Source organism: Ranitomeya variabilis, chromosome 2, assembly GCF_051348905.1.
Source record: "Ranitomeya variabilis isolate aRanVar5 chromosome 2, aRanVar5.hap1, whole genome shotgun sequence".
Lineage (NCBI taxonomy): Eukaryota > Metazoa > Chordata > Amphibia > Anura > Dendrobatidae > Ranitomeya > Ranitomeya variabilis.
In genome coordinates this window covers 927,129,867-927,150,935 of record NC_135233.1, presented here as the reverse complement: position 1 = coordinate 927,150,935, position 21,069 = coordinate 927,129,867, and the positions used below count along the sequence as shown (strand labels likewise).

The following is a 21,069-nucleotide window of genomic DNA, read 5'->3' as shown; positions in this document are numbered from 1 at the left end:
ATTATTATGTGGCGCGTCCAGCTCCCATAGGCGTCCATTGTCAGAAAACCCGGACGGCGCCGATACCGGCGCCATCAGGTTTTTCACCGCAGCAAAAAAATGTTCCTCTGGATGTTTTCTCCGGCCACCGGACCGGCAAAAAACGGATGAAACGTTGGGACATCAGGCACAATCAGGCGCTATTAAAACTCTATGAGAAAAAAACGGATCCTTTTTTGAAAATTCGCCTGATTGTGCCTGATGCAAAAAACCTGATGTGTGAAAGTACCCTAACTCCCCTGACTCACTTTCAACCAAAAACTCACCGCAAACATCTGATTGAAGCGTTACCAGTAGACTTGGTGTGAATTGAGGCCCAGGATCCATCAGCCTCATCAGTGATCGACAAAACTGCAGGAAAGGACCATGGAACGGCTGAATCTGTACTCGGAGATAACAATCTGCAGTGTGCGCTTATTATGTGGCCGCTGGCAGGTAGACCGCCATTCATTGCACAAGCAGAACATGAGCTGCTGTGGATCCTGAATGGCCAGTGCCAATTAATGCTGTGGATGCTTTTCTCCCCGTGCGGCTGTGATTCCAAATGTCATCCACGTTGCTGCTACAGTAATATTTAGCTGATGTTCCACCCGGGACCTGCAGATGGAAAATCTACTGCTACTGACTGACATTGTGCACAACAGACACATGTCCTAGTTTGGTCTGATTTGTGGACCAAATTCGCCCATTCAAGTGACTGGGTCTCCAGAGAAACTGCACGCTTCCGAGCTGCGTCGGGGGATCACCTGGTGATCATGTGGGCTTACCTGTGAGGTTGGGGACCCCAGTCCTTTATTATGAACACTTCTGCCCTTACTGTTTTGGTGCACATGCAGATTGCCAGACATTGAGGAGACGACCTTTCTTTATATCTTCCATCCGCTTTGAGTCCACTTCTGGCCATTGAGTTAGGCCGCTGTTAGTCATCCATAACTTCTTTTCAAGAAATAGAAATGGTCGAATGTTAATTTTTTTATTTTCCAGGTTGTTCAGGATGGAGTACATGACAGGACCAGCCAAAAGCAGCCAAGGAAACATGTAAGTAGTTATTGTGCAGTGAATGAGTTCCTTAGGCCGGATCCTCACCCGTGTGTTTAGTGACCTGAGCTCAGACCGACCTCCGCTCACCCCATAGCCTCAGCCATATATGAAGCTGTTGTTCGGGTCAGGATTCTCCCAGCCAGTCCGTACTGGTACCCCATAATACTGATGTGTAAAACTGGTCTAATGTTTTACTGCTCATGATCAGTGGGGCTCGGACTCCTGGCACCCCTTCCATTAAGCTGTATGGAGCTGTGGTGGACCATGTATATATTCAAGTAGCCGACTGGTTGAGCTGTGAGGAGTCTGACCCCTATCTAATATTGATGACCTATTCAAGGACAGATTGTCAGACATGGACCCCCCCCTTACAGATGTTGTCCAAGACTAGTCTGCATGTGTTACATGGGATATTTGGTTACAAACTTGTAAAATAGTATATCTGTAGATCACAATGGCGCTAAACACGTGTGCCTGAAGGAACAGCAGCAGGCAAAACCAGCCAGTATGGTGTGTGTAACTGCCCAAAGATAATCAAAGTCTATATAAGGTTGCCGCGCTGAAAGGCACTTACAGATCAATGTGTAGTCCTGTATAAGGAATGTCCACTTGCGTAGCGGTTTCTTCCCCCACTGTCCAGTAGTGCTTGGCGATGGGAGCGTCCTCCCTAAGGTAGCAATCCCCCGTGGAAACCCGCCGCCGCAACTCAGCGGTGGCCTCGGCCGATGGCGCCGCTGTCAGCGTAGCGAGGTAAGCGGGGGCATGGTTAGATGGTGACGTCACCTGTCCGTGTATGACGGACGTGTGTAGGGGCCAATCCCGACGCATTTCGAGGGAAACGTCCCTCTTCCTCAAGGTAGGGCACCTGCACTGCCGCTGTTCTTTATTTATTATAAAATAATTATTCATAAAATAAATAAAGGTTGGATTTTTATCTGGTGGAGGGAGTATTATTATCATTTTATTCTTGTAGATACACCTTTATATACTTATTAAAGTTTCAATTAGGTATGCCCACAGCTTAGTAGTTGAGAGTAGCAGCCAGGTCGGTCATACTAGGCTAGGTCAGGTACGAGCTGACTAGCATAATGCACCATCCGTTGGTAGATCACAAGGCTGCAGAGGCGTGGATAGATATATAAGAACAGCGGCAGTGCAGGTGCCATACCTTGAGGAAGAGGGACGTTTCCCTCGAAATGTGTCGGGATTGGCCCCTACACACGTCCGTCATACACGGACAGGTGACGTCACCATCTAACCACGCCCCCGCCACACGGAGAAGGTCCGTGTGAGGTCCGTGTTTTACACGGACCCATTGACTTTAATGGGTCCGTGTAATGCGTGCACTCCCACGAACACTGACATGTCTCCGTGTTTGGCACACGGAGACACGGTCCGCAAAAAATCAATGATATCTGCACAGATGCATTGATTTTAATGGGTCTACGTGTGTCAGTGTCTCCGGTACGTGAGGAAACTGTCACCTCATGTACTGGAGACACTGACGTGTGAAACCGGCATTACTGATATAACAAGGATCATATCTCGCCTTCAGCAGAAGGAATAGCTCCTAGCTTGTATTTTGGAAGTTATATTTGTGTTTTTCTTTTTAGCCTTTGTTGCCAATGTGGGGTTCCAATCCCCCCAAACCCTGCAAATATGTGTGTGGCCTGCTTGCGGACACAAGTTGATATCAGTGAAGGGATCCCGAAGCAAGTGTCAGTCCATTTCTGCAAACAGTGTGAACGGTGAGTACGAAACCAGACATTTCAGCTTCTCCAGCCAGATGTACAGTAAATCTCCACACTTACTGGCTTTATAAACACCTGTAGAATTCACCTTTTATTTCAATTTTTGTAATGTGAGATTTTTTTAATTTCAAACATTTCGTCCATATGTTATTTCCAGATTTATTATGATGTAGAATAAAAAATTACATTGCGGTACTGTGTTAGCGAAAAAAATCGATGTAAATACTTTTCTGTCCAAAGATGGAAAAATTATACCTTTATTGCTAACCAGAAAAAATACACTACCGTTCAAAAGTTTAGGGTCACTTAGAAATTTCCTTATTTTTGAAAGAAAAGCACAGTTTTTTCCAATGAAGCTAACATTAAATGATTCAGAAATACACTCTATACATTGTTAATGTGGTAAATGACTATTCTAGCTGCAAACGTCTGGTTTGTAATGCAATATCTTCATAGGTGTATAGAGGCCCATTTCCAACAACCATCACTCCAGTGTTCTTATGGTGCTTTGTGTTTGCTAACTGTGTAAGAAGGCTAATGGATTTTAGAATACCCTTGAAAACCCTTGTGCAAGTATGTTAGCACAGCTGAAAACAGTTTGGCTGTTTAGAGAACCTATAGACCTGACCTTCCTTTGAGCTTGTTGAGAATCTGGAGCATTGCATTTGTTGGTTCCATTAAACTCTCAAAATGGCCAGAAAAAAAGAACTTTCATGTGAAACTCGACAGTCTATTCTTGTTCTTAGAAATTAAGGCTATTCCATGTGAGAAGTTGCCAAGACACTGAAGATTTCCTACAACAGTGTGTACTACTCCCTTCAGAGGAGAGCACAAAAAGGCTCTAACCAGGGCAGAGTGGCAAAGAAAAAGCCATATCTGAGACTGGCTAATAAAAGGAAAAGATTAATATGGGCAAAAGAACACAGACATTGGACAGAGGAAGGTTGGAAAAAAGTGTTAAGATAAGACAAATCCAAGTTTGAGGTGTTTGGATCACACAGAAGAACATTTGTGAGACATATAACAACTGAAAAGATGCTGGAAGAGTGTCTGACGCCATCTGTCAAGCATGGTGGAGGTAATGTGATGGTCTGGGGGTGCTTTGGTGCTGGTAAAGTGGGAGATTTGTACAAGGTAAAAGGGATATTGAATAAGGAAGTCTATCACTCCATTTTGCAGTGCCATGCCATACCCTGTGGACAGCCCTTGATTGTAGCCAATTTCATCCTACAACAGGACAATGACCCAAAGCACACCTCCAAATTATGCAAAAACTATTTATGGAAGAAGCAGGCAGCTGGTATTCTATCTGTAATGAAGTGGCCAGCGCAGTCACCAGATCTCAACCCAATTGAGCTGTTGTGGGAGGAGCTTGATCGTATGGTATGCAAAAAGTGCCCATCAAGCCAAACCAACTTGTGGGAGGGGCTTCTGGATGCATGGGGTGAAAGTTCTCCAGATTACCTCAGCAAATTAACTGCTAGAATGCCAAAGGTCTGCAATGCTGTAATTGCTGCAAAGGCAGCATTCTTTAAAGAAAGCAAAGTTTGAAGGAGAAAATTATTATTTCAAATAAAAATCTTGTTTTCGAACCTTGTCAATGTCTGGGCTAGATTTTCAATTCATTTGGCAACTCATTTGATTAATAAAAGTATGAGTTTTCATGGAAAACACAAAATTGTCTGGGTGACTAAACTTTAGAACGATAGTGTATATTTGCAGCTTTCAGAGCACAGAGGCTGCGTGTTCAGGCAGGATTATAAATGAATTATTAAGACGAGCACAACACATAAGAGATATTACAGCAGCACGAGGTGGGGGGGGAGATGTCTCCTAAAGATATGAAATCCTATGGAGGAACATCTCCCCGCCTGCTGTTGTGACCATCATGACTGTTGTTATAGCATTTGATCGACAGTGCCTTATTACAGCCGGTACATCCATTAATTGGCACTTCGGGGTCCAAATGCTGCTTTGGTTATATAGGAAAATGCAATGTAAAATTGTTGAACTACAAGTACCAGAAGAATACTGGTCCTGCACATCTCATGAATAAAAGCCGTAGTTACTGTCTGAAACATACACATTTCAGGGGTGCAACCCCTACTTTTAATAACCAAGACAAATTTTGGTAATTTGAGGAAGGAATACTCCCTTGAATTTGAAGAAGGAATATACCTTCTTTTACTGACTTATGAGAAGCACTGAGCCTATAGTACTTGTAGTTCCACAAGTTCTTGTTGTGCTTTCTTTGAAGGGACTTTAACAATGATAGCCTAACCTGACGATAGGTCATAAATGTCTGATTGGTGGGGCCCCGCCAATAAGGCTACTTTCACACTAGCGTTTTTTTCAATACGTCGCAATGCGTCGTTTTGGCAAAAAAACGCATCCTGCAAAAGTGCTTGCAGGATGCGTTTTTTTCCCATTGACTAACATTAGTGACGCATTTGCGACGCATTGACACACGTCGCAACCGTCGTGCGACGGTTGCGCCGTGTTGTGGCGGACCGTCGGCTGCAAAAAACGCTACATGTAATGTTTTTTGCTGCCGACGGTCCGCTTTTTCCGACTGCGCATGCGCGGCCGGAACTCCGCCCCCACCTCCCCGCACCTCAATGGGGCAGCGGATGCACTGGAAAAATGCATCCACTGCCCCCGTTGTGCGGCGTATACAACGCTAGCGTCGGTACGTCGGCCCGACGATCTGCGACGGGCCGAGTACGACGCTAGTGTGAAAGCAGCCTAAGCTGTTCCAGTGTCTGCTGCTCAGCTATGGACCTGCACAGCTCTGTCGACAGACTAGTGGCCACAGCCGGGTACTGCACAGCTGTCACATATTACAATCAATAGGGGGTGGATGTGCAGTATCTGGACGCGGACACTATTCTGTTGACAGCTGTTCGGCTCTAACTGAGCAGTTGCTGCACCAGGAACAGCTGATCGGCAGAGGTGCACCCCACAGATCAGGCATTGAGGACCTATCAAGAGAGGCCATCAATGTTAAAGTCCCAGACAACCCCTTTAATAGAGGAAAAAATGACGTACCTGACATTTTTCCTCTTTATCAGTAATGCCTAATTCTTAGACAATGAAAGCTTAGGTTCCATTTAAGACTGTAGTCTATCTTTGGATTCATGTTGCCGGAACCATGGTCAGCATGAGTCACGATTATACAAATAGGTGGCCTGGCTCACTCTTTGTTAGACATTTGGGCCTAAACTTTTGTGCATGTTAGATTATTTTATATTTTAATATTTTAATAATGTAGAGGACTTAAAAAATCATTGCAAAAATAAAATACAAAAAAACTATTTATTTCCATAATATTGCATATACCGGTACATTTTACAGCAATTGTCTGTGAAGCTGATTCTTTTAGAGCAGAAAATCCACAAAAAGCTGCAGAAGGCAAAATAAAAAAAAAGGTAATGCTGTCCAGAACTGCTCATTGTTATAACAAACTCCCAGACCCCCAGCTTGTATACAAGATACTGTGACCAGGCAGCATCCTTTAGGTTAGATGTGGGATTGCGGCTTTCTTCTTGCCGGATGTTCTCAAGATCAAAGAGATTTGTCTACAAATAAACAGATTCCCTATGAAACAGAGTAGCCAAGACAAAGCCTAGAGCAATACACAAATGTCTTGTTTTAAAATAAGAGCATAGAATGATCAGTATGTCAATGTAAACTAGTAACATCCTGCACGTCACAGGGTTTCGCCCTTTTTGCTTCTTCCAGGGCTCGGTCAGGACACGGAATATATGACCAATGTATGCTGTTTGGAAGAATTGCAATATCAGAGTATTTTTGTGAAAGCCATAAGCATCGGAGAGTGTTTTTTCCACAGCATTCTGACTGTGAATCTTGCCTAAAAAAGCCTTTTTAGTTTTGGAATGTCAGAACATACAAACTCCTGAAAATTAAACTGTCATCATTGTTTTAGTTTAATAGAATACCTGACGATAAGAAAGGTTGTAATATATCCGATCAGAAAACTCTTCTTTTTTCTCCTCCTGGACTGATTTTTCTTTCCCAACTCGGGGGCAAAGTGTGTGAAGATCTGTGTTCAGTGAAGATCTATTTTCCCATCACGGAGATAGCAGATGACAGTTGGTGCTTATGATATAGGCTCTGTGCACACGTCAGGATTTTCTGCAGAATTTTCCTGAACAAAACCGGACTTTTTCTGCAGGAAATCCGCATTCGTTTTTGCTCGTTTTTTTGTGCTTTTTTTTCTGGAGCTTCCCAATGCATTAAATATCGGGAAAAACACGAAAAATCCGCAAAATTAATGAACATGACGCATTTTTTACCGCGAAAATTGCAGAATGCATTCAAAATGATGGGATGCTTATGTATGCGTTTTTTAAAGTGTTTTCCCCTCGGAAAACGGCCCAAAAAACGTGAAAAATCCTGAACATGTGCACATAACCATAGGGCAGAGCTGGAGACACGTTCTGCTGCAGGGTCTCCTAGAAGGACAGTTACCGTTCTCCATAGAACTTATGAGCACCAACTGACCTCTCCTATCTCAGTAATGAGAAAATCTGTATTCACTGAAGATAGATTTTATACCTGAATTGGGAATTTTGAGAATAATCGATCAGTCCATGAGGAGGAAAAAAAAAAAGCAGATTTCTCTAATAAGATATATTACAAAGTTTCTTATCTTCACATGTACTATTGATGTGTCAAAGAAAGAAGCAATACAATGGTAGCTCTTCAAGATGTGCTCAGTCCAGTATGAATGACCTTGCGCAAGGAGCTGTGAGTGACTATTTATGTTGTTCCCATTTTTTTGCTTAGCTATCTACAACCTCCCGGAACGTGGATCCAGTGCGCTTTGGAGTCGAGAGAGCTGCTCACGTTGTGTCTCAAAAAACTGAAGGCTTCTTTGAGCAAGGTGTGACTGCAGAATGTCAAGTATTTTTCTAGAATTGTTACCGGACAGATGCAGCAATAATTAATCCATTGCCATAAATGGATGTATTGGTACGTTATTGTGATCGTGCGGGAACAGAAGCTGTGCCCGCGTGATTGTCGCCGGATCTCGGCTTAACTGATAGCTGAGCTGCGGGTGTCATGGCCAGGGGCAGCACACTCACTGTGCCTGGCTGTTTAACCCTCTAAATGCCACAATCAATGTGGAGCGTAGCATTTAGAAGGCAGGGAGAGGGGACAAATCTCCGTTGCAGACGTGTATGTGCAGTGTGTTCCAGTGTCTCCACCAGGAGTACGTGACGCATTGATGATACTTCTATACACTATACTGTGCGGACATCGTCCTGGTCCCCTGTACGGCTCAGTCTAATGTCTCGTTACATGCCCCTGGGCCAATTTCATTACCAGTATGTTCTTAGAGTGATGAAAGAAACCAGAGGAACCCAGACAACCATAATAACATACAAGCTCCATGCACACGATAGTGTAGATGTAAGAAAACTATGCTAACCACTAGTGTGCCCTACTGAAAGAGCCTCCATGCACTGATTTGGCCACATAATCAAAACTTTTTTGTGATCTTCATCAGTGACCTAGAACCACTAAAGATATTCAGGGATCAGTGCGGCCTGACCAGTTGGTTTCTCGTGTGCTGGATGCTGACCTGGAGATTACGGCCTCGGAGCCACAAACACACCTTCAGGGTGATCGGCTTATTCCGTCTTAGCATGGCCTTCTATTTCTGCCCAGCATGGAGCTAAATCCAGTTAGCGACCTGTAATGTTTGTGTTTGTTGAGGCAGAGTTTCTGTAGAGCGGATCACGTCTCCGCCTGTAGAGTCACACGGCACCGTAATCTGGTCGATGCAGATACAGACATGGAATGTGCGCTACATTTATTGGCCAAATGTTGTGTTTTGTTGTGTTTTTTTTTATGTATCTTGTCTTCCTGACATATGGTCAGCAAAATGAGGACAGTTTTTTTAGAAAAGTAGTGACTTAACTCTTTGCAGTCGGGACAATTTTCACACCTGAATTTTATATCTAGTTCAGAACAAGTCCATTTTCCTCTGTTCATGACCAGGCATATTTTTTATGTGTTTGTTTTTATTTTCCTACATGCAGCTTAAAGACCTCTATTTTTTTTCTTGTTTGGATATTCACAATATTGCTGCTTTTTTTCTTGACGTGGCAAAATTATTTATATATCCAAACAAGGCATAATTTTTGTCACTGTTTTACTTTTATATATTTTTATGGAGGGGGGCTGGAAAGATTTAAAATATGTAAATAAATAAAATTACAAGTCTATTTTTCACATTTTTAGTTCAGTTTTTTTTAATGTATCTTTTTATCAAGACTGAAAATGATGACCACTAAGAAGCATTAAAAATGGTTTTCCTATTTTCTGCAGTAATTTTTTATAATGCGGACACTGTGGGGCGAAAAACTGTTTGAACTGCTGGATATATACACACACACACACACACACACACACACACACACACACACACACACACACACACACACACACACACACACACACACACTTCTCCTTGCAAGATCATACACTTCTTTTTAAGGGGCATTTCAGCTTTTAAAGGGAATCTGTGTCCCCCCCCCCCCCCCCCCCCCCGGACATATATGACCTATTAATATGGGCATGCCACATATTAATGGTCTTGTTGCTGAGAAATGTTATATTCTGTCTTTATACTAATGATTTTTTCCAGGCTCCAGGGTGTGCTTTGCCTGGAAGAAATCACTACCTCCTGTCCTCATTACAATACTACCCCCCTCCCGTCATCGTCAGTTACGGCCCCGGAATCCTGCTCCTGCGCCCTATACTCCCTCAAAAATACATATCTGATCCTCCCTTCTGTGTGCGCTGCATTCAGGGATCTTCTGCGCAGGCGGCGGTGGGTCACTGTGACCTCTGGGGTGTGCACCGAAAAGATGCTCTCCCCACTTCCTCCCTGCACAGTCATAGCTAAGAACCATGTGTACATGGTGATGACCGGGAGGCAGTAGGGAGAGCACCTTATCGGTGCCCACACCTGAGGTCACTGGAGCCGATGTCGCCTGCACAAAAGATCCCTGAATACAGTGCCCACAGAAGGGAGGATGAGGTATGTATATCTGAGGGAGTGCAGGGCACAGGATTCCGGGGCCGTAACTGACGCTGATGGGAGGGGCTAGCTGGCTTCCCACTGCTATAGCCGCAGAATCTCGGTACAGGAGGAGAAATGATTGTACTAGCCTGCGATCTTCATATTTGATGTCACTTGCCCCCTATACCATCTCACCCTTTATTAGAGTTCTGTGTTCAGAGTATTGATAAAATGAAAGACTGAATGTGTGGGTGCCATTCTCCTGCAGGTGCGTCTTATCGATGCTGGCTTTATTTGGACAGAACCTCATTCAAAGAGACTGAAAGTGAAATTAACAATTCAGAAAGAGGTATGTAGACTCATCGTGCCACATGTGCGTAATGAACCGCTTGTTACCTCTGTCGTCGCGGCTCCAGATTCCTGGAAGTGACGGCAGCCATTCCGAGTATTCTTCAGCCTGGCATCTGTAATTGGAGAAGTGCGGCATGTCTGCACGTCTGTAGCAGTTTAGTAGACGGCTCACACTATGTATTTTCCAACAGGTGATGAATGGCGCAATCCTCCAGCAAGTCTTTGTAGTGGACTACGTGGTACAGTCACAGATGTGTGATGACTGCCATAGAGTAGAAGCGAAGGATTTCTGGAAAGCTGTGGTTCAGGTCCGCCAAAAGGTAAGAAGCTCTGCTGCTTTCCGTATAAACGGAGATGAATCAAAGCTGGTCAAAGGAAAAGTGTCGAAGTCGTCCATATGGATCTGCTTCAAAAGCCACATCAAATACTGCTCTGCCTTCAATACTTTTCCTATTGATTTTGAAAACTTTCTCGTGGGGAAAAAAAAGAACTGACATGCTACTACTGTTAGGTGGATTTCTGATGAAATCGCCTCCAAGCAGATGAAAAAAAATAAAAGGGAGAACAAATAATTTTAAAAATCACTTAAAAAAAAAAAAATCTGAACACCTCATAAAATACCTGGGTTCCTGACACAGACATATCTTAAAAAATGTTATTGAAGCATTCAGCCTCAAAAAAAAAAAAAAAAAAAAATTGTGTCCATATCCTTGCTTGTTACTTAAAAAAAAAATAATGTGCTCTTCCCTTGCTCCAGCTTTAGTACAGTGTGCTCTTAAAGGGAACCTGTCAGCAGGATTGTGCTCAGGTCGGCGCCGTTATACTGATTACAATGATACCTGGGTGATAAAATCCATCTTGTGGTAGTTTAATCTTTATTTGCAGTTTTCAGTTAGGCCGGAGTCACACTACTGTACAATATGGCTGAGTGGTATGCAATAAAACATTACGAAGCACTCGGCCCAGTGTTACTCTATGGTGTTGAGTAAAATATTTTTTTCCAAATCTATTATATTCAGTGTGTAAAATAGGGGGAAGGTCACTGAGGGATCAGTGACCTGTCATAAGCCATACAGATGAATATCTAAGCACCACATAAAGACCCTTCCCTAAAGGCCGCCCCCTAAGCAAGAGAATCTCATTAACTGAAAATAAAGATTAAACAACCACAAGATGGATTTCATCAACAAGGTATCATTTTAATCCGTATGATGTCATCAACCTGACACTGTCTTTAGTTTACTCCGCACAATCCTGCTGACAGGTTCCCTTTAAAAGTACCACCTTTTAATCTATGTGGTGAAAATTAATGAACTTTCTTTCTCATATGAATAATGCTCAGACGTATGGAGTTCACTTTTTGCAAAGAAATTTGTGGAGCCAGAAAGCCAAGTAATTTGCATAGAGGACAAATGTTTCTTCTGGGACAAGCCTATCACAAGCAGAAGGCAGGGGAGTCAGGCTGAAGCTGCAGCACATAGGATACACTAAGAATCTGCAATGACAGATGGCTGCCCACCACTTTTTATCATAAGATAGGACTCTGAACAGAGCAAAGATTATGAAACTATTTTCTCTGCAAAGCCAGAGGCATGATGTGAAATATAGACTGCATTAGCAGAACCATGTCATGGAGAAAAAAGCCCAAATGGCAAACGACCCAGGTAATGGTATTATTCTTGGCATGTTTTGCACTTTATGGGTGGAGTTCTGCTTTAAAGTGAATCTTCTATTAGTTCTATATATATTCTGTTCTTCTCCAGGTACTTCATAAGAAGACATTCTACTACTTAGAGCAAATTATTTTGAAACACAGACTTCATCAAAACACCCTACGTGTTAAAGAAATCCATGGTAAGGGAAATTACATTACCAAAGTTTTCATCTCGAAGTCGAAGGCACTGTTATACTCTGGAGAGGGAATGGTTAATGTCATTTTCTATTACGTTTCTAAGATATAAAAGCGTATTTGATAAATGATTACAATAGATCTACAGTGTGTGCCTACAAATGTGCTAAAGAGAATCTCCGCTACCATTTAACAATCTTATATTGAATTTTACAAGAGACGAATGTATAAAAGCCTATTATGACTTCACGTAGATACATGGAATCGCCTGGCATTGTGCATTCAAGTAATAAATGGCTGCTTGGAATAGCAGAAAACTTTTCTGTGCTTTCTTTAAATGAAATAAAGGGTGATGTATACCGCAAAATAAAGGGGAAGGGAGGCAGAAGAATGGATTGGGGATGGGGTAGGGGTAGTGTATGCACTTATAGTGTGACAGCATCTATGGCGAGATTAGGATAAGCGACCAGATTTTTGCAAATTTATTGAGTGCACCTGTAGGATTACTTTTACGTTTTCTGTTGATGGAAACCTTCACCCTAGACTGGGACATGACCACCAGATATGCGGTATGTCACCGTGCTGGCTGCATCTGCAGAAACAGATTTAGGCAGGGTCCTTATCCCGACACCTTAGCTCCACGTCGGCCAACTTTATAGTCAGGCTTTGCAGCTATATTTGTCCCATCGATATGATCAGCCTGACAGATCCCATTATGCTTTGGTGTTCTGTTGTGCCGCCATGTACCCGATCCAGCAGTACCTTGTGAGCAGAGCGCTTGGTTATTGACTTACTACATTATTTACCATCTCTCTTTAGATGGGCTGGACTTTTACTATGCGTCCAAACAGCATGCTCAGAAGATGGTTGAGTTTCTCCAGTGCACGGTGCCCTGCAGGTATGTTTTGTGGTGTCCTACAAAGACGTCGTATTTAGAAGACTAGTAAAATGCAGCAACTTTTGAAACGGACTCAAGGTTTGGTTTTCACAAAGTTCGCGGCTTCGGTTTTTATAGTGGCAGTTTCCATTAGCTATAGATTGTTCTGGAGAATGGTCAGATAAATTGCAAATGTATATTAACCATTTATTGTGTCATCAAGAACTTGACCCCTTCATGACCTTGGACGTGTCCATTGTCCAGGTCATTACTTACTTACCGACCTTGGATTTATGGATAAGTCCGGGCGATTTTGTGTGTGATTACCGCCAAGTGTTCAGCGATTCTCACAGCTGACACTCATTGCCAGGAGCGGTGCACACAGTTTAGCTCCCTAAATGCTGTGAACAATATCGATTGCAGCATTTAGAAAGCAGGCAGAGGGAGGGAGTCCTCTCTGGCCTCCGATCCGCACTCCCACGACATCATCGGGGAAGCCCGATCATGGCCATGGTGACCCGATGTCATCACCCAGGATCACCAGGCTCTAGCAAGTTAGTTTTGGTTAAACCATGCACTGCACATGATCCAGCTGACAGGTTATAAAGCATAGCAATGCTGCTGCCTCATTGCTATACTTTAGAACAGCGATCACCGTGCTGAAAATCAGTCTCATAGCGGTACTAAGTAAAAAAAAAAAAAAAAATTGTAAGAATATTTTTTTTAAATCCATGAATAAAAAAAGTATATTGTACTCCTAAATATTTTTCTGAACCCATACCCCCTCTCCATTCCCAACCCCCTCTCCATTCCCCCCCCCCCCTAAAAAAATGAGTACACATATTTGGTATCGCCGCGTTTGGAACAACCGACCCTATAAAAATGTCAAAGTAGTTAATCCTTTCAGTGAACACTTTAACCCCTTCATGAACTTGGGATGTTCCGTTTTTCTGTGTTCGTTTTTCGCTCCCCTCCTTCCCAGAGCCATAACTTTTTTTATTTTTCCATCAATATGGCCATTTGAGGTCTTATTTTTTGCGAAACAAGTTGTACTTTTGAACGACATCATTGGTTTTAGCATGTCGTGTACTAGAAAATGGGAAAAAAATTCCAAGTGAAATCCCACACTTGTTTTTTGTTTGGCTTTTTTGCTAGGTTCACTAAATGCTAAAACTGACCTGCCATTATGATTCTCCAGGTCATTACGGGTTCATAGACACCAAACATGACTAGGTTATTTTTTATATAACTGGTGAAAAAAAATCCAAACTTTGCTAAAAAAAAAAAAGCGCCATATTCCGATACCCGTAGCGTCTCCATTTTTCATGATCTGGTGTCGGTTGAGGGCTTATTTTTTGCGTGCCGAGCTGGCGTTTTTAATGATACCATTTTGGTGCAGATACGTTCTTTTGATCACCCGTTATTGCATTTTAATGCAATGTCGCGGCGACCAAAAAAAAATTAATTCTGGCGTTTCTAATTTTTTTTCTCACTACGCTGTTTAGCGATCAGGTTAATGCTTTTTTTTATTGATAGATCGGGCGATTCTGAACGCGGTGATACCAAATGTGTGTAGGTTTGATTTTTTTTTTTTATTATTATTTATTTTGAATGGGGCTAAAGGGGGGTGATTTAAACTTTTATATTTTTTTTCCCACATTTTTTTTAACTTTTTTTTTCTTTTTTTCTTTTTTTTTTTTTTAGAAGCTGGAACAACTCGATCGCCTCTGCTGCATAGCAGCGATCATCAGATCACTGCTATGCAGCAGAAATGCAGGTGTGCTATGAGCGCTGACCACAGGGGGGCACTCACACCAGGCCGGCATCAGTAACCATAGAGGTCTCAAGGACCTCTATGGTTACTATTCAGAAGCACCGCTGATCCCCGATCATGTGACGGGAGTCAGCGATGCGCTCATTTCCGGCCGCCTGGCCGGAAGCGCCAGTTAAATGCCGCTGTCAGCGTTTGACAGCGGCATTTAACTAGTTAATAGCGGCGGGTGAATTGCGATTTCAACCGCCGCTATTGCAGGCACATGTCAGCTGTTCAAAACAGCTGACATGTCCCGGCTTTGATGCGGGCTCACTGCCGGAGCCCTGCATCAAAGCGGGGGTTCTGACCTCGGACATACTATCCCAACCGAGGTCAGAAAGGGGTTAAAAAAAAGAGGCAAAAAAATGATGCTTTATCATACCGCCGAACAAAAAGTGGAATAAAATGCGATCAAAAAGACAAATGTAAATAAGCATGGCATAGCTCCATCAGCAGGAAAATAAAAATGCTATAGCTGTCAGAATAAAGCGATGCAAAGAATATTTATAGAAAAATCTAAATTGTTTTTGTGTAAAAACGCCAAAACATAAAAAAATTATAAATGTGGTATCGTTGTAATCATACTGACCCAAAGAATAAAGCGGTCTTGTCAATTTTACCTCAAGCATAATGGCATAAAAAACAAAATAACAAATTCCTGAATTGCTGTTTTTTTGTTCATTCTGCATCTCAAAAATCGGAATAGAAAGCGAACAAAATATGTTTTGTGCCAGAAAATGTTAGCAATAAAAATGTCAACTTGTCTCGCAGAAAGCAATCTCTCACATGACTCTGTCAGCAGAACTCTGGAAAAATTGTAGCTCTCAAAATGCAGAGATGCAAAAACGATTTTTTTGGAAAAAATAAGAAAATCCTCTTTTTAGTGTGTGACAGCAGCCAAACATAAAAAGCCATCAAACTGCTCAATAAGCACAAAAAAGAAAAAAGCTATAGCTCTCAGAATAAAGCAATAGAAAAGCAATTATTTTTTTCTAGATTTTTTTTGTAAAAGTGCCAAAATATAAAAAATGATGTAAATGTGGTATCACTGTAATCGTACCGACCCAAAGAATAAAGTTGTCTAATCACTTATGCCGCACGAAGAACGGCGTAAAAAATAAAACCAATTCATCAACTGTTGATTTGTTCATTTTGACACCCAAAGATCTGAGTAAGGCTCGGCTCACATTTATGCTTATTGTTCATCGCTTACACCGGGGTTTCTGTATAAATGTCTGAAATGTGTGATTCAGACAGAACTCCTGGTGGAAGATTCCCTTTAATGAGGCAGATGGAGGCACTGTGAACACTGTCTGACTTGTGACCCGGTGGTGGCCGTCTTTTTAGGAGTGCATAAAAGTGCGGTTGGCTACAGTATTGTGCACTTCTGAAAAGGACAACCCTGAACAGAGGCCAGACGGAGTCCAGAGTAACTCTGCTGCTTCATAGTGAATGGCTCCCTCGGGGTTTGCATCTGAATCACATCACTAGGAGACTTAGATGGAAACCTTGATTGTAAGTGCTCAGCGTAGAGCGCAGGATAAATGTGATCCGTAACGTTATGTAAAATGTTCCCAATAAGAGCTTCAACTCATTCTCCCAAAAAGCAAGTCCCTACTCAGGTCGGTCATCTGTCAATGGAAATATAGGGGGCTTCCACGTTACTGGTAGCACAAAGGCTCTGGAAAAGCTAAATGGGTCCTTGTGCCCCACAAAACTCAGCAAATTCAGCACTTTCTAATCCAAATTCCCCCCTCCCTTCTGAGCTACACAGTGTACCTAAACCACATATAGCAACCACATGTTTGATATTTCTGTAGCTGTAAGAGCCTGCCTAATTTACAGGTGCATGTCTCCAGAAGCACAAGCTGGGCCCTACAATGTGCCTTGGACTGCAGTGTTGCAATTTTCATTCGGCAACATCCACTGTTGCTTATTTCCGTAAAACACCCATGGAGTCAAAATCATCATAACACCTGTAGATAAATTCCCAAAGGGGTATAATTTCCAAAATGGGGTTTCTTGGGGGTTATCTGCTTTCCTAGCACTTAAAGCAAACAATTTCAGCAGGATTTTGCTAACTAAACTACATACACTATCAGGTTGGCGCTGTTATACTAATTAAAGGGAACCTGTCACCACCCCCAGGCGTTTTTAACTAAAAGAGCCACCTTGTGCAGCAGTAATGCTGCATTCTGACAAGGTGGCTCTTTTAGTTATTGGTGCTGTAACTGCAGAAATAATACGTTTTGTAATTTGTCCCAAAACCTTTTCTTCAGTCAAGGAGGCAGGCCTTTCCCCCCCTGCTGCAGACGCCACACAGCCGTCACTGAAGTCTTCTTGGCGCCAGGCGCAGCCTCCTCAGCGCTGTTTTGAAATCAGCCGGCGCTGATTTTCTCCTGCCTTGGGCAGGCGCAGTGAGCGCTGCCCCTCTTTCCTCATATGCAGTCCAGCTGACTGCGCCTGTGCGGCCGCCCTGCCTGTGAATCCCCACCCCGCAATGTGAATAAATCAAAAGACACTGCGGGGCTGGGATTCACAGGCAGGGCGGCCACACAGGTGCAGTCAGCTAGACTGCATATGAGGACAGAGGACGGGCAGCGCTCACTGCGCCTGGCCAAAGCAGAAGAAAAGAGCGCAGGCGCCGGCAGATTTCAAAACAGCGGTGAGGAGGAGGCGGCGCCCGGCGCCAAGAAGACACGAGTGACAGCTGTGTGGTGTCTGCAGCAGGGGGGGAAAGGCCTGCCTCCAGGACTGAAGAAAAGGTATTTCAGACAAATTATAAAACGGATTATTTCTGCAGTTACAGCACCCAGAACTAAAAAAGCCACCTTGTCAGAATGCAGCATTACTGCTGTGTGAATCTGGTACTGCCTATGATCTCGACCTGTGTGTGCTCCGTGCCAATGATGTTACTGAAAATCTGTACCTTATCTGTATCGTAGCAGCACGGTGGCTCAGTGGTTAGCATTGCAGCGCTGGGGTCCTGGGTTCAAATCCCACCAAGGAAACATCTGCAAGGAGTTTCTATGTTCTCTTGTTTGGGTGGGTTTTCTCTCACACGCATAATTTGTGATAGGGAATTTAGATTGTGGTCCCCCATGGGGCAGTGATGATGATGTCTGTAACATGCTGTGGAGTTAAAGGTGCTTAAAATGTATTTGCTCACTTATACGGTGTCCTTCGACAGTTTACTTGTAGTCTGCGTGTGTTTCCCTGTGCAGCATTGTGTAATGTTGAGCTTGTAGCTCTTTATATAGCACCGCTGATGTTTTGTGACCATGGTTCAGTGGTAAGTTCTGGCACATGGATGATCTCGGGTCTTCCTGCTGCGTCTGTTTTATATTTGTGCCGCGCTTTGTGTGGTGTAGATTAAACATCAAAGCGCCATTATAGGGTCCTGTATAAATTAAAGTGATACCTCCGAGTGTGTTGAGGATTGTGTCTCATCATTCCACATGATATATTTCTGAAACGCACAATATGGCCCATGTGTTGAGAATTAACCAGTTCAGGATCTGATAATTTCACCCTATTTTCTGACCAAGCACATTTGCATGCTTTTTCATACATGCGGTTTAAAGAACCAATTTTTTTTTTTTTTTTTTTTTCGGATACTCAAATAATTTTTGCATATTTTTTTTTTCCGTGATACTTTGGGCCAATTTTTGTGTTATGGTATTTTCTTACTATTTTTGTACTATATTTATCTATTCTCGGTAGGAAAATAAAAGAAATACCGTATTTTTCGGACTAAAAGACACACCAGACCATAAGACGCACCCCAAAATTTCAGAAGGAAAATGGGAAAAAAAATTAATGCGTGAAATGGAGGTCCATCTTACAGTCCTGAATTCAGCTTACCCTGGTGGGATCAGAAGCGCTGGTGGAGCAGAGTCACAAGGGGTGTTTGGTGGTCTGGCAATGATGTGACCCAGACTGGTGCGGCATGTTCAGTGCTACTCGGTGGTGTGGGGGCTCTGCCGATATTTTGTGAAAGCCTGTAGCCCCCGCACATCCATTGACGGAATGCGGTGGTCTCCGGAAATCCCATCCCGGTGCAACAGGCATGGTGCGGGGGACTCCAGTGGCATTTTGCGAAAGCGCGGAGCCCGTGTACTTCCATTGCCTCTGCTGTGGCCTCCGGGAAAATGGTCGCCGGAGGCGGCACATGCTCATTGAGATCTCGGCAAATCGATCTCGTCTTCCAAGATCTCAGGACGAGATGAACGCAGCGTCAAACCCACAGCGTTTACTGACCATGGAAACATACCCTAACACGCTGCCTTTTCTATGGGCAGTCTGGCTGTGTTTGGCAGCCAACCCCCCCGCTCTTGCACCTGCTTGATCGTGTGCAACGCCTCTACTATTCAGTGATGTTTTATAATAGCAATGTGGAATTGAACACGCTCCACCCCGATGAATTAGCATAATCTCCATATTCTCCCTATGTCTAGTAGGTTACATTGTTTATTCTTGTTGTTCTGGCAGAATAATGGCAGTGCCAGACTTTTTGGGACGGCCGCGGAGCCTGCAGTAGGCGGCCGCGGTCAATAAACATTGTATGGAGCTGTGCTGTTCTGCTCTGTACTCTGTTTACATGGAGACCACCACCGGAGGCAATAATAGCTGTTGGGGGGGATTTAATTGTTGGCCTGTGAGGGGCTTTATACAATGGACCTTGTGATTTTACAAGTAACAGGACAATTCATTTATGGTGTGGCCATCACACGAAAACTAAAAATTGTCTTTTGCTCTTAGGTCAAAAGCTTCCCAGCGGCTCATTTCCCATGATATCCATTCAAACTCCTACAATTACAAGAGTACCTTTTCTGTGGAAATTGTTCCAGTATGCAAGGTTAGTTTGAGAAACTGTCTGTGTTGTCCCTCTTTCCCTGTGCTGTTGGTGCAGCTGGCACAGGAATTGGTGTGACTGATGAGACTAGTGTTCCAGGCCATGACTGGCGTACATTTCTTGTGGTGACACACGGCAGTTGATAGATGTGCACACCTCTTACTCCAGCGGACTCTGCTATTCTTGATGAATCGACCCCAAAGTGTTCAGTTCCAGCCCTAACGCAGGGCAGAGGAGGTATGACATGCGTTAACTAGTCACGTCCTCCTGATTCAAAGACACTTTTCAGGGCCAGTCTGGTTGATATGTGAGGGTCCTGTATGGAGGCCCCACATCTACTAATTTTGAATTCCCCAATGGGGTATTTGAAACAGACGGCAGCTGTTGTTTTGTCAAATTTGTCAAAACCTCAGAAAAATGGATGTATGAAACAAGTTTAGATATATAATTTAATTTCTTATGAGTGTAATCAATTTCCGTGTTATTTTTGTCCGTGCACAAATGTTCCCCACCGGACATTGCCACTAAGATTATGGTTAAGGCGTGTTGTATGTACAGAGCTAGTAGCCGTACCTGGTCTTTGTATGAATCATCTCACATCATCCGTTTGGTTGACATCTTCATGACTCCTCTCCTTATTTCCCAGGACAATGTGGTCTGTCTGTCTCCAAAGTTAGCGCAGAGCCTGGGGAACATGAGTCAGATCTGTGTGTGTGTTCGGGTCACAAGCGCTGTTCACCTCATTGACCCCAATACTCTGCAAAGTAAGTATGATCTGTGTCACCGCTTGTGTAAAAGTATCTGCTCAGCGATTTCTAATGGTAAAGTGAGTGACAACCCTACGCATCGGTGCGTGTATAGGGTGGCTTTGTGTTGCAGAAAATAAACACATTTTTTACTAATTATACCTCAAGGAAAATTTAGAAGGGGATGGGTCAATATCACAAATTTTAATATACTAGTGTAGAATAATGATGTAATAAATCTATGGTTAGCATTTCTCTGCAGCATGTGTGAAATCTACATAGAACTTTACAGCATGTACGAAATATGTACACATATACACAACCTGCTACATTAGCAGTACACGCACGATTGGCCCTGTGGCCTGTGCGCATTCTTGGGCCACACACACACACATTTGCTACATGCGTGTACACACCTCAGCTACAACATCCAACAAAACAAGCACACACTGTGTACACACTACCAGATGTTAAAGGTCCTTCCAGGCTTATGACTGGTCCCATGACCCAAGAGGACCTTCAACTACTGCAGACGTGCAGTTCCAGTGATGCGCAGTCCTGTAGCTTCCTCTCCTGCCCTACGCTGATCAGCTAGATCAGTGTGGGGCTGGAATAAAGAGAGTGGGAAGGACGTCTGGTGGATTTCTCCAGACCACTAATTTCAGACAAGAACACATACATACTTTTTAGCAG

The 21,069-nt window shown here is 43.3% G+C and overlaps 1 protein-coding gene across 2 annotated transcripts in view; it reads left to right on the top strand.

Moving 5' to 3' along the window:
- Window positions 1–21,069, top strand: part of NMD3 (NMD3 ribosome export adaptor) — a 49,372-nt gene that overhangs the window by 2,950 nt on the left and 25,353 nt on the right. For both annotated transcript variants that reach the window (XM_077290639.1, XM_077290640.1), the window contains exons 2-10: window positions 1,024–1,077; window positions 2,694–2,828; window positions 7,641–7,737; window positions 10,154–10,234; window positions 10,428–10,556; window positions 12,000–12,090; window positions 12,905–12,983; window positions 19,537–19,633; window positions 20,277–20,394. In XM_077290639.1, the coding sequence (XP_077146754.1) occupies window positions 1,034–1,077; window positions 2,694–2,828; window positions 7,641–7,737; window positions 10,154–10,234; window positions 10,428–10,556; window positions 12,000–12,090; window positions 12,905–12,983; window positions 19,537–19,633; window positions 20,277–20,394 (871 nt within the window). In that variant the 5' untranslated portion in view covers window positions 1,024–1,033. The remainder of the gene's footprint in view (window positions 1–1,023; window positions 1,078–2,693; window positions 2,829–7,640; window positions 7,738–10,153; window positions 10,235–10,427; window positions 10,557–11,999; window positions 12,091–12,904; window positions 12,984–19,536; window positions 19,634–20,276; window positions 20,395–21,069) is intronic.